Source organism: Limulus polyphemus, unplaced genomic scaffold (genome assembly GCF_000517525.1).
Source record: "Limulus polyphemus unplaced genomic scaffold, Limulus_polyphemus-2.1.2 Scaffold1917, whole genome shotgun sequence".
Classification (NCBI taxonomy): Eukaryota; Metazoa; Arthropoda; class Merostomata; order Xiphosura; family Limulidae; genus Limulus; species Limulus polyphemus.
The window spans coordinates 91,418-105,735 of NW_013667527.1; the positions used below are offsets into that span (position 1 = coordinate 91,418).

General features: G+C 30.2%; 1 protein-coding gene across 9 annotated transcripts in view; it reads right to left on the reverse strand.

Annotated features, from left to right (window-relative positions):
- Nucleotides 1-14,318, reverse strand: part of LOC106465348 (tyrosine-protein kinase receptor Tie-1-like) — a 112,546-nt gene that overhangs the window by 19,963 nt on the left and 78,265 nt on the right. For 8 of the 9 annotated variants that reach the window (XM_022393218.1, XM_022393217.1, XM_022393216.1 and 5 more), the window contains 7 exons: nucleotides 12,858-13,073; nucleotides 8,120-8,242; nucleotides 7,371-7,627; nucleotides 4,002-4,071; nucleotides 2,862-2,968; nucleotides 1,768-1,972; nucleotides 830-926 (listed from right to left, as the gene is read on the reverse strand). In XM_022393218.1, the coding sequence (XP_022248926.1) occupies nucleotides 830-926; nucleotides 1,768-1,972; nucleotides 2,862-2,968; nucleotides 4,002-4,071; nucleotides 7,371-7,627; nucleotides 8,120-8,242; nucleotides 12,858-13,073 (1,075 nt within the window). Of the gene's footprint in view, nucleotides 1-197; nucleotides 275-829; nucleotides 927-1,767; nucleotides 1,973-2,861; nucleotides 2,969-4,001; nucleotides 4,072-7,370; nucleotides 7,628-8,119; nucleotides 8,243-12,857; nucleotides 13,074-14,318 lie in introns of those variants that run through there. The other variant, XM_022393219.1, reaches the window with a different exon arrangement.

Sequence of the window (14,318 nt, forward strand, 5' to 3'; positions counted from 1 at the left end):
GAGCATTATGTTCATGAATTCTTACCTTTTATAAGACGACACAATCTTCTTATTATGGCTAAGGTCTGACTTGTTTTAAATCTCTTTCACTGTGATCTTGGTACCCCAAGTTGATCCATATTACTGTACTTTCTAATTCCATTAATTAAAAGGGATATTCCCATCTTGAAAATTCTAAATCTCTTATAAGTACTCACCTTCATGAGCTGAGTGTATGAATATCCTCCATTGGAAAAGGCAATTATGTAATCAATTTCTGATGACATCACACTATCTGTGAAATGCCAAGCAATGTCAAAATATATTTCTGATACATACTATTCAACCACAAATTTATATTGTTATGGTTTTCACATGACTTGCTGATTTATATATTCAAAATCATTTTAACATAACTTACTCAATCTTCTGTGTATATATATGTGTGTGCAACACACAGAGTAAGCAGCTACGCTCTCAAAAAAGTATAAGGAATATTGCAATAGCTTTACTTCTCATATAAAATTGTTGCTTAACTCTTTCAAATAATGTTGCTTTGCTGTTATTTGTAGAAGTGAATGGAATGTACTAGCACATCTACAAACTGAGAAATAAATGGTTTAAAACCCATGATTTAGACTTTCAATACAGATATATTACATTATTTTATTAATGAACTTTAACAAAGAGAACAGTTGGAATTTCACTTTCATAGAATATATCCTTTCCTGACTTTGCTTTGTCAATACCAGTTAAAAATATATAATCTTAAGAAATAATAAAGTCAGTAATTTAAAGAAAAAGTCAGAATTTTGAAACACTGTAATTCACAGGATTTCTCATTTCATACCTTACTCCAGCATGATCCGAAGGTGTGAATTCAATAAACACAGTACTGTCAGTCACGTGCTCTTTTAGAATAATAGGATTTGGTGGAGCATCAATTTCTGTCCAGAGGTAAAAACAACAACAATAACATATAAGTATATAAGTGACTGTAAAAACTGCATTAAAACCAGAGATTTAACCCTACAGATGGACACAAGTATGTTTTATCTTCAAACAAATAATATTTGTATGAGTACAAATTATTATATTATATTATATTAATATACTATTTATTATATTATATTATTATATTTTATTATATTAATGTACTATTTATTATATTTTATTATATTAATGTACTATTTATTATATTATATTATATTAATATAATATTTATAACAATAAATAACTACTAACAAGTTAGCTACAAAGTTTGCTTGTCGAAAACTCTAAAGGGACACTTATATGTGTGTGGGAAAATTATTTTACAGTCTAATTGAATCTGTTAAAAACACTCAGACAAACAAATGTATGATTGAGTGATCTACTGCTTAGAAACCAAAATAATAAATATGTAAAAATTATATAAAATTACAAAAATCGTTAAAATTTGTTTTTGTCTATGTAATTTAAGACTAACTATAGTTTACAAATACGCTAAGCCTAAAGCAAAAATAAATAGCTGCATTGATTTATCAGATAATTTGCTTAAAATGCCAATGATTTGAGGTTACTGTATACGAAGCATAGAATGCCATGATACAACCTGCCAATCATTTAGGCAGTAACTATACACATTTTGAAGTTAAAATATGTCTGTTTATACACAGAGATGTGTGGGTGTGTGTGACATGCCACTTCATCTATATATATCGACTATAATGTGATAAAGTAGCCATCTATGTTAATATTTTTGTCTCATAATATATATCATTATAATGTCATGAACAAATATGTTACCAGCAAACTCTGTCCAATAAACAGCTTCAGCTTTCTTTCCAAAACCAACTTGAGTTGCGGCCCGGATCTGGAACTGATATTCTGTGCTGTGATGAAGGCCAGTAAGGTCAAATGATCTTGTTGTAAAACTGACATTGGAGGACCTAGCTAATGACTTCTCTACATCATACAGAGGATCAGCTGTAGATAATGGTTGATATTTCACCTACCCAGATAATATAGAGATCATTAAGTTTAAAAATTAAAAATAATGAATATAAAAGTTTTACTGGCATCAGTATGCATGAGTCGAGTTAACTGAAGTCTTGGATAAGAGTACACAAAACATTGGTAAATTAATAAACAAAAAAAACTTTTCTGATTTTTAACACATATATGTAATGTATTAGCAACTAAGTATGAAGTTCTAAATAACCCGTACATTTGGTAGTAACATATCACAAGAATATTCTACGTGCTCAAAAGTATATTGCGAGTGACAGAACCCTTAATGACTTCATTACTGTCACAGAATTTTACCAATTATCTAGAGCAGACAGCACTTTATAAGTAGAACTTAGTTGGAACAGTCACTCAAATCACTTCATTATAAATGAAAAAACACCAATATAAATTAGAGGTGCTAACACCTCAAAATGAAACTCGCAGTGGTATAAATTTAGGTACTTCACTATATTAAAATGCCAGAATGCTACAAGTAAACTAAAAATAGCAGTAGCTCACGAGTAAATTAACTGGGTCAAGTAAGCTACTTTTCAGAAGCACACTCTAGTTAATTGCTTCTTATAAATACACCCTACATAGTAGCATTCTACTAGTCAGCTATAGATGGCACTAACGTAAACTAAACTATAAGTTTCAGAATCTTACAAGATAACTGTAAATGGTAAGTAATTGATTTCAACATCTTAAAAATGAAATTTAGATGCCAGCATTATAAACTACAAAGTTAGTCCTAGCTTTTAACATTTTATGAGTGGACTGTAGATAGTATAACCATAAAAGAAAGCGATAAGTGGTACCATCTTGTAAATAAACTCGGAGTTTCCCATGTCCGGATCTCACTTATTCAAAAATAATCAAACCGAACTCACATGATACAAGATAATGACTCCATTAGAATGACCAGGTGGTGACCATCCAATTTTTAAGCTATTGTTTGTTCTAGATAACAGATGGATGAAAGTAGGAGGTTCTGGCACTGAAATAAGTAGAGAGCAGATAAAAACACAGATCAGAAGAATAAATTACAAAAACATAACTTACAACTAGATAAACTGGGAGAAAATATGTAATAATGAATGAACGAAAAGTTATTTTGACAATAAAGTTAGAAAAAAAAACGATCTTTATTCTCCAGATAATAATAATAAAATAATATTATATTAATAATAAGTTTAACAAGTTAAAATATATTTTTACATCAAACATTTTTTTGTAAAATTAACCCTGATGAAGCCACAATGGTGAAATGTTGGCTGTAATAAAAAAAGTTTTTTTTTATTATTATCTGAGAGTAATTTTTTTTTTCTAAGATTATTGCCAAACTGTCAATTTCCTCCAGTATGCACTAGAAATTCTGAGAAGTTAATAAATAGTCAAAGCATTACAGAAACACAGTAAAAAACTGAAAACTGAAACAAAATGCAAATAAACCAGTCAATAACCTTAAACCACACACATAACAAATTTATGAACAGAAGCACAGTCAACTATTAAGTAAATAAGTTATAACAAAATTTCACAATAAAACAGTTAATGAAGGGTAGAAACATATAAATTAGATTAGTTGTTGAGCTATAATTAAATAGACAATATACATCAATTGATGAGCTATAACAAAATACATAAAAAATCAGTTGATGAAGAAAATTATATTACAAAAATTCTGAATAAAGCAGCTGATAAACTGCAATAAAATACAAAACAAATCATTTGTTACAATATTCAAGTGTAAAGGTTTTAAATAATGTATATAGAGAAAACTTCCTTATGCATAAATGAAGTGTTTTAGTTGTTCTGCTCTATGCCTAATGTTTTCATGTTTCCATGTTCCCCAACTTTTGTATAGGATATTTAACATTTTTTGACTTAATAATTTTTGATTCTAGCTTATTAAAAAGATTTAATGTGCTTTTGCAATTAATTTTTCGTCTTTAAGAACCATTAACAGGAAGTAATTTAAACTAAATATTGAAGGAGCCACCAACGAGGAAAAGCACAATCTTACTTACAACTTTCTTCAGTAGAAACAGTAGTAATTTTACTCCACTGTCCCCACCCAGGTTTCGTAGAGCACTGAGCCTGCACAAGACAAAAAAAAAAGAGTTGAAATAATTTATGTTTATCAAATTATTAACAATTTCAATTGTAGAAATACATTTTAAAAATAGACTGTTACAATTACAAGCAAAAATAAGTACTTAAAGTAAAGGTTATGATGATCAGATAGCAATAATTCCAAAGCATGTTTTTCAGAAATTAGTAGAATTTCCTGCCAAGGAATTTCAATTTTTATTCAAAACCAAAATATATGATCAAGGTGGTAAAATTACAATGGGATCAAGGTTAGCAGTATATTTTTCCAATTTGTTCCTATGCCATTATAATAAGTAATTGTCTTTTGAGTTTCAGGTATATATACTACTAAACACAGTACTCGACATTTCTCGGATAAAAATAGCTTTAAATATCCCGAGTTGTTTTGATTAAATCAACCATATTAATCGTGATTTTTTTGCAAAAAAAAGTCCAAAATTATTTCTTTATCCAACTAAATATTTGGATTAAAATCAATAATAAAAAGACTGTGTGAAAAAAATAATAATTTGCTAAAGTTATATTAATCAAAACAAAACCGGATACATTGCTCCTGCTTCTTCCATGCGCTTTGCATGACATTTCAATTTCCAAAATAAAATTCCCTACCGCTTGATGTCCATCATTCTGCTGTGTAGTCTAGTGTCATTTATAGCATATTCTGACTTTATTATCGTTCCATTTAATGAAGAATTGATTTATCCTCTTGAAAAGAAGTCGTCACACAGAGAAGAAATGTAAATAATAGCCCTCTTGATCACACATTACCAAATCCAGCCTTTTCACTTTGAGACCAATCGATCATCCTCTTTGCCAAAAATTGCTATACTGATCAATTTGACCTCAATTTGTGTCCTCAAATGTCACATAGCCCATGTTACTATTTGCACAAAGTTGTATCAGTATCCCAAGTTTGGAGTTTGGAGCTTTAAAAATGTGGCCATGCATAAGGAACAGACTCACAGAGAGAGAGATAGAGGGAGACATTTGAGCTTATATATATATATATATATTTATATATATTTAGATGGCAGATACCTTGATGATACTTTTGTCATCTTCGTGCATCTTAACATGCAAGTCAGTTTTATGAATATATTGATAATTAACATAAAAATACAAGATATACTGATTTTGATATATATTAACAATGACAGGTTTTAATGTGAAATGTATCACAAAAATAACATTTACAGATTTATATTTTAATTCTAACAGCTGGATTCCAGAATTGTTTAAGGTATATATGATTAAAATATTAAGTCATCATGCTTATGCAATAAATCGCACATATGAATATTTTTATACAGAATTAAATATTAAAATGTTTCTGACTAAAGATGACTTCACAAATAATATAATCAACAACATTATATATATATAACTCTTTGCATAAGGTTAATAATCTTAAACAAATAAAGTTCAATGTTCCAAAACAAACAATATCTATAATACTACCATATACAGGCAAAATATATTACATGTAAAAAATCTATTGTGTAACCAATCACTTCTGCAAGCTGATTTAAGAATATTTTTTAAACTTGAGAAGGAACACAATATAATATATTTTTTCAAGTATAGTATAAAGATGGAATTGGAAAATTAAAAACATCTAAAGTGGTATATTAATTTAAATGTCCTAGAAGTAGCTCTACGTTCGACTACTAGTTGGTTAAAAACATGTTTAAATTGACATCCAAATTTAGTGATGAATAGCAAAACATTTATGTAATCACATGCTTTGGATCAGATGTGTTGCCATCATACATCACAGCTTGTTTACAGTTTTCACTAGCAATTATAGCAATAAAAGGCCAAAACAGTTTTCTATAAAACATCTTTGGAATTATTTAAAGAAAATTACAATTTTATACTCACAGTTATTTACAAGATTCTTCATGAAGTTAATTACAACAAGCCCCTTTTTTGAGGGTCATATAAAAGCATATTCAGATATTACAATTTAAAATGTATTTCTTTCACTGCCAAGGTATGTCCATAATTAAACAGGGTGGTCCAAAATTATCCTTCCTATTTTATTATTTAATAAATTAAATAACTCAGGAAATACAACCATGCAATTTTCAACATCTCGTAGCCCAACTCAAACTGTTTCTACTGTCATGTTTTGTTTTTCACTCTAGTAAGTAGTGTTACCTATAAAATATCATTTGGCTTGCAGAGACTAAGTCAGTGACTGTGGTGTTGCATAATTACAGACACCAGTATAAGAAAAAAGTATGGGGGGTATGTTAGGGATACCATGTATCGCATGCTTATAGCAAACATATCAGAGCTAAAGACCAGGATAATGGATACCATCGCCATGTTAACTGTGGACATGTTACAGCAAAAGTGAACAGACATTGATTATTGTATAGAGGTGCTGAGAGCCATTAATGGTGCACACATACAAGTATACTGACATGTCAATAAAAACTGTTCGAGTTGGGCTAAAAGATGTTGAAAATTGCATGGTTGCATTTCCTTAGTTAGTTAATTATTTTATGTTAAAATAGGAAAGATAATTTTGGACCACCCTGTAAATTATGATAGCAGTTACAGGGATAAAAAAAAGGTATTGTTAGCTTCATGTATATATTGCTAAGAGTGGAAGACATTGTTAGATTAATTTAGATATTGTTATCTTCATGTATATACTGTTATGAGCAGTAAACATTGTTAGATACATGTAGATATTGTTATGAGTGGAAGATAATGTTAGCTTCATTTAGATATTGTTAGCTTCATGTATATACTGTTATGAGCAGTAAACATTGTTAGATACATGTAGATATTGTTATGAGTGGAAGATAATGTTAGCTTCATTTAGATAATGTTATGTGTAGATGAAATTTTAACACATTGACTGTGGCTGCTCTAAATACCCACAGAATTTTTGCAACCCGTACACCGTATACGGCACACCTGCAATCGACTGCTGAAGATGTACCACATCTATTATGGGGAAGCAGCAGTCAATGGGTTATGCTTCATGTAGATAGTGTTATGAGCTATATTAAATAAAAACTAGTACATTAATAATCAAAGTGATTATTCTACATAAAATGCCAAACTTATAATTAGACATTTATATAAGCAATTATAAGTAAATAGACAGGAATTTTGACATTCCATTGCTAAGGTGGACGGAATGGGAATGGAACTAGCTTAACAAGTTTCAGGAATTTTTATTTTATGAAATACTGAATGTGATGTAACAACACAAGTTATGAGGTTTATCAAACTTTTTCTAACTCTACAAAAAACATCTTACTCACTTTCACTGAATACTGAGTGTATGGCAACAACTTCTGCAACAAATATGTTTTAACACTTCCAGAGTCATTATCATCATCATCTTTCTTGCCTGTGTTGTTTATTAGGATAAAGCTTGTGTTAAGAGATTTATTTTCTGCTGGCCAGTATGACAACCTATATTGGAGAATCACTCCGTGTGATGGATTAGGCGGTATTAATTTCAGGGTTATATCCTTATCACTTTTTGCCATAACTGACAATGATGGAGCGGGTGGTACTGAAACACAATATTAATATCACAGGTGTAATTTCAATATGTAACAAAACTATAACAGGGTTGATTTACGATAAAAATCTTAGAATATACAACTAAAACAACATTAACTTATAATCCTAACTTAAAACCCTCAGTGTATAATGTGTAACATCAAGTTGTAATGCTAGAAATAAAAACAAGTACTAGGAATACCTGACTTGAGCATTATAAAACATTGGTATTTATATTTCTCCAGAAACTGCAAGAGATTATGAATGTCTAGACAGTAGCTATGAGAAAATTTTATATATTATCTAGACGTTTCCATATTGGAGCATACCTTATGCACCATGCTAACTGTCAGAGTACATTTTACATATTTCAAGTATTGTGATAATCAACACGATAACTGGGAAGCATCTTACTCATCAACCAGAAAAATAGTGACCAAAGAATATCCTATTCACTGACAAACAGAGTGGTAACTTTTTTAGATACAATTCTGTAATTTACCATCCTCTGCAGTTTTCTCAAATATCTTTTTGGAGAAAGGACCAGGTCCAGATATGGTATATCCTCGAACAACGAAAGCATATGATTGGAATGGGATAAGTCCAGTCAAAAATACAGTAGTTCCTGAAAAATATTTTTGTAAATATTAAAAGGAATAATACCGGAATTTAACTATTAGATTAGATTACAGCTTATGCTAGGAATTTCAACATTTCTAATGGAGTATTAAAATACCCAAACAATTAACATTGTATAATAAAAAATTAAATTGGAGAACCCATAGCTAGGCCTTCAGTCTGTTTATAGGCTATGGGTTCTCCATCATCTCCCCTGCTGTGTGGTTTTTTTTTCATGGATAGGTTTGAAAATTAACATTTTCTTCAATTGAAAATATATTTCCAATAATACTTACCTCATCTCACACTTACAGCTATTAGTCGACGACCAGGATTTCCTCCTTTGCCCATCTAAGCATTGGTCTGTTTTTTTCTCACTTGCTCTAGTCTATTATACCCCACTTAATTTCCCTTGACAATAACATATGAATTAGAAGGAAGGTCTAGAGTTGTAATCCCATCCTGTACTGATGGAATGCATCTGTTGCCAAAGTCTGAAGGTGAGGTACTGCAGACTAAATTGCCAATCCAACAGAACCTTGTGAAGCAGCATCTATTCTGTTGGGAGAATCTGTTTGGGTTGAGACAATTGATCTGCTACCTCAGCCATCACTCATAGAACATGGCAAGATAGTATGGTAATATGATAGGAGTGGTCCCTAGGAAGGAGGTCCAAGATTCAAAAACAAGGGGACCAAGTACCACCTCGATGTAATATACAAAACATCCCGTTAATAAGCCCAGACCGTGAGGCATTGCCTTTTGAAGAGCAAGAAGGACTAAAACATTGTGTAGGGAAGTCTCGTCATCTGTGCCTAGACCTGGGAATTTCTGACTGTTGGTATATACACCCCATCCCTGAAGCAAGGGATTCATGAAGAGATGGAACTCTGGATGAGGTGGCAGTAGAGGAACCCATATCTTGGTAGTGTCCTGACTTAACAACCCCTTGAGAGCTAAGAATGATTCTGACTACGGAAACTGGAGAATCCAGTGAATCGATGTTTATGATCTCTTGATTGCATAAGGAGCATTAAAAGAATCTCTTGTGCTCTCATCCTAAAGGCATGAGGGATTTGAGTGGTGCACACATTACCAGAAAAGAATGAACCATCTATGCAGTGGGAAATGGAGAGGTGAGTCAGCATGGAGTCAGATGGGTGTCAGTTGAGCAAAATAAAAAATATTCAGACTGATGTCATATTAAATTGGAGCAAGAATAGTTGTGCATTGCTAGATACCAGAAGTGGGATAGACCTGATTTGCCTTCGTACCAGAAATAATTATCTGGGAATTGATACTGTAATTAAACTTGCCAATAGGATTTTTTTTAATGAAAATCAATGTTCAAAAGTATCTCTGAATGATCGTAGGACTGGGAAACCTGTTAGTGAAACTTTGTCAAGAAAAAGTGATAATATTATCTGAATGAGATGCTTATATACAGTACCAGGATAGCGGGTGCATTGACATAGGTGGAGAGTGTCATGTAGAAGACAAATATCACCAAGGGCAATTAAGTGAGGTATAAAATACTGGAGCAAGTGAGAAATAATCAGACTAATGCTTAGATGGGCAAAAGAAGAAACTCTGGCAGTCGAGTAATAGCTGTAAGTGTGAGATGAGGTAAGTATGTTTTGGAACTGGTGCTTTACAGAATGCTAAACTTATATCAGAAATATGGGTTAGATATGTTGATGACACTTTCCTGGTGTGGCAAAAGGGTAAAGAAAACCTGCTAGTTTTGCTAATTACTTAAATAGTCTTGAGCTTGCCATTCAATTTACTTATGAACTTGAAAAAATAATAGTTTAGCATTTTTGGAAGTATTAGTTAAGAAGAACAAAGATAAGTTAGAAACTATGGTCGATCATAAACCTTTTTCTGTTTTCATGCCACCACATCAAGAATCGTGTCATACAGAGTCACATAAAATGTTAGTTATTTATTCTTATGTTTACAGTTCTTCTGTTCTAATCCAGAAGATATAAAAAAATTAACTGTTGTTAATCAAGTATGTAGCATAAGATGAAGGTTTTAAAAGGTGATAAAATAGATAAAAAGATAAATGTTGTTTTTACCATATATCCCAGGTTTGTCATACCAATTTTTTTTCATAAATTCAAAAAACAACACAAAAATCTCATTCCCATTTATATATCATCGAATAAAATTAGTCAAATATTAAGTAATATTAAAGACAAAATCAATTTAATGGAGAAAACAAGTACCTACAAAATTAAATGTGAATGTGGTGGTGTATACATCGGTCAAACTAGAAGAAATTTAAAACTTACAGACTTAGAGTAAATGAACATAACAGAAATGTTAAAAACAAAACTAAAACTCTGCACTAGCTGAACATGTAAATTATACTGAAACATTGAGAAACACTGTTATTGTGGCTCAACCAAATAATACGTTGATTATAAATATTAGAGAAACGATAGAAATAATAAAACACAGTAAAAATAATTTAATCTTAAACAAGGATGAAAAAATTGGAAAGTAAAAAGAAAGTGTGATCATTTTTAAATATGTAAATTAATGACCATGGCTTTTTGTATTTATATTTTGCACATCATTTGTCTTTCGCACTCCTGATGATGATGTGAACAACATCAAAACACATATTTATAACTGTGGATCAGTATTTTAAATAAAAGTTTAACTAGGTATTATACAATGTTGACCATTTGAGTATTTTAATATTTTAAACATTTACACATTTCTGATGGGGTTAGATTAAAGATAATGGCAAGAGTTTATTGTTATCTTAGAATTGGAAAATATTCATTCAATATACAAGAAGTATCATCAAAATAACAAACGAATATGATGATACAGAATGACGATGATAAAAAAGAAACCTTAGAATCAAAAAGAAAAACATTTTGTTGTGTTAAAATCTTTAAAAATATAAACAGTCAGAAATCATTTTTTATTTTGAATAATGATTTTAACAGTTTCATAATTAACTTTTACTTACAATTATTATGCTCTTAACAACAACTTGTAAAAATTCATTTTGTTTTGTACCTTGAAACAAAAACAGATAATCATGAACATGAGTTGTTTATCCACATGTAACTTTAAAGCATGCATATGTCACCATTGTTTGAGGTAAAACTTTCAGCTTTAGTTAGTTATTTTGTTATAAAAGTTCCAAGAAAATTAAGAAAACTTTTCCATATCTCTCCTGTTAACACATACTATCCTAGAATATTTGGGATAATAGAGAAAATCTATTTAAGGCAATAAGAAAAAATCATTTTCCATTATTCTATAAAATCAATAAGAATTGTTCTCTGAGGTATATTCACACATAAAGCTTATCGAGCATAGACACTGCTTTTACAAATTCTACTTCAGTTTATAAATGAGTTCTTTTAGCAATCCTACTTCCTATTGGCTGATTCAGACATAGATTGAACTATGGCAATTTATGGGTGTGGTTTCATGAAAGGTGATAAAAAGAGTCAATAATTTTAAACATCCATTTCCAAAAAATAACGTTATCACTATTTTAGGCTCACTAACTCATCTTGCAGTATTGCATTCGATTTCTTATAGATGATTCTGCCTGGAAATTAAAAAAACTTCAACATTTTTCTAACACATTTGTAATTATTCATACATAACTTACCAATGCTTGCCAAAGTTATTTGAAATGCCAAATATTAATATGAAGAATATATTCTATTTATGAAGCTCTGACAAAAAAACAATGAAAATTAAGTTAGGGAATTAAAGAAAAACTCTGAAACTGAATGCTCTCGCATATTTAATTTCTAGAAATGTTTGTTCATTTGTGTGTACAATTTTAAAAGATTTTTTTTCACTATTCAACTCTCATGAAAACTGCTTAAACAAAATGTCCAGCTCATCATATCATACTGATACAATAAAATCACTGAATAGTTAGATAATGATCTAACAACAAATACATTAGCATTTCAGTGTAAGGAATCTTGTATTCTACATTAAAAATAATCAAAACATTAATACAAGGATACTTAAAAGGTAAAAAGTATTTATTAGAATTTTTACAGAATATATTCACAATTCGAAGATATCCAGCCCAGGCGTTCACAAACGATACAAGTGAACATCAAACTTCTAACTCAACTATATAACCTTGACATAAAAAGTTAAGAAAATGAACAAGAAAAAAAACTTAATTTCATAGTTTATCATGAAATGTACTTAGTAATAAATCAATGTCAAACACTTCATGTTCTCGGGTGTCTGACTAAAATTTTCTTTTATTTGCTACCAAATGATGAAATTACAGTATAACTTGGTAAATTTTCAAGCTCTTGACAAAACATCTGCTGAACCCATTTATATAAAGTGACAAATTGAATCACATATTACTATAGATATTTATCAAAGACCTCACTACCATCCAGTGACAGTCATTTTGTCTCACCATGAGAACAATTAATTCTAATTGGGTGTGAATTGACATCATGAATAAAATAATTCAAAATAAGTCTCAACAAATGACAGTTGACAAGAGATATGTAAATAATAATTAATAAAAAAATGAAGGAATACCACCTCACAACAATATTAAAATCTCTTTTTTCATCTTTAAAGTAAACAGACACAAATCTTACCATTTGTTTTAGTTACCGGCACAGCCCACTTTCCGTTCAATACTTTTCTTTTCTTTCTAGTTTTGTTTATTCTGAAGTAAGTGACATGTTGAAGAGCATATTCATAGTTAATAATCTTTCCATTGGATTTATCACATTGAATTGGATCCCAGTGGAACTCTAATACAGTTTTACCTACTGTTATAACTCGAATATTCTGAGGAACACCTGTTGGCGCTGTATTTAAAATACAAAGAAAACCAAAAATATAAGAAAGTTATAGTATTTTGGCACTTGTGTATAAAGTTAAAATCATAAATAATATTCAACGTTAAACTGGTACACGATTAAAAACATTTTATTTAGGCCTATCTATGACCTTCAAAAAGTTGACGACTCTACACATTTCGACGTTACAACGTTATTCTCAGGAGTGAATTAAAAGACAATTGCCAAAGTATTTATAGCTTGTTAGTAGGTCATTGACCTGTATGTTATTTTTCATACATTCATGCTAAACCATTCAAAGGAGATCAATCCACATTCTTGCAGAAATATTTGCCATACCTTCATCTCTATTTAATACTACATGATTTCTTTTATGTTTTATTATTTCTAATGATTCACGAATATTATTACCTATTATAGCTCAACCTAAAAGTAATATTACAGTTTTTTCCCATAATATTGTGTGTTGTGTTTCCTGTACATGTTCTGCTATGGATGAATTGTCAGTTTTTATTTTTTACATATCCCTTACGCTCATTTAAGCGGTATTTTAAATTACGTTTTGTCTGACCAATGTCAATACTTCCATATTCCCATTTTATTTTATATATTCCAGTTTTTTCAGTTAAATGTATTTTGTCTTTCGTAGTACCTAACATTTGATTCATCTTATTTATCGGTTTAAATATAGGGTAGAATATCTGTTGTTTTTTGAACACTTTAAATAAACTAGTAGTTAAACCTGGAACATATGGTAAGTTTAAGCCTTCCTTTCTAATTTTTTCATAACTACATTTTAAAGTACTAACTTGATCAATTATTATAGTATTAGTGAATTTCTTAATTGCCCTATCTATAAGATCTGGGTTAAAACCTTATTTGACTGCTTTATATTAAATTAATAACAATTCGTTTTTTAAACCATTTTGGTTAGTACATATCTTCAAAGACTGACTATCTACTGTGACAGAAGAAATTTGACTTTGGGTTTCGTTTTTCAGAAATGAAAGTGTGCTTTTCACTCTTCCAGACTTGGGGTTTCAATCAATTGACTATTTAAATGGTTTAAGGATTTTTTTTTTAAATTTTGCAAAAAACTACTCAAGGTCTATCTGCATTAGCCATCCCTAATATTGAAGTATTAGAGTAGAAGGAAGACAGCTAGTCAACACCACACACTTCCAACTCTAGGGCTACTTTTTACAAAAGAATAGTGTGAATCTTGTCTGTAGTACGTTGCTACTATTGAATCTT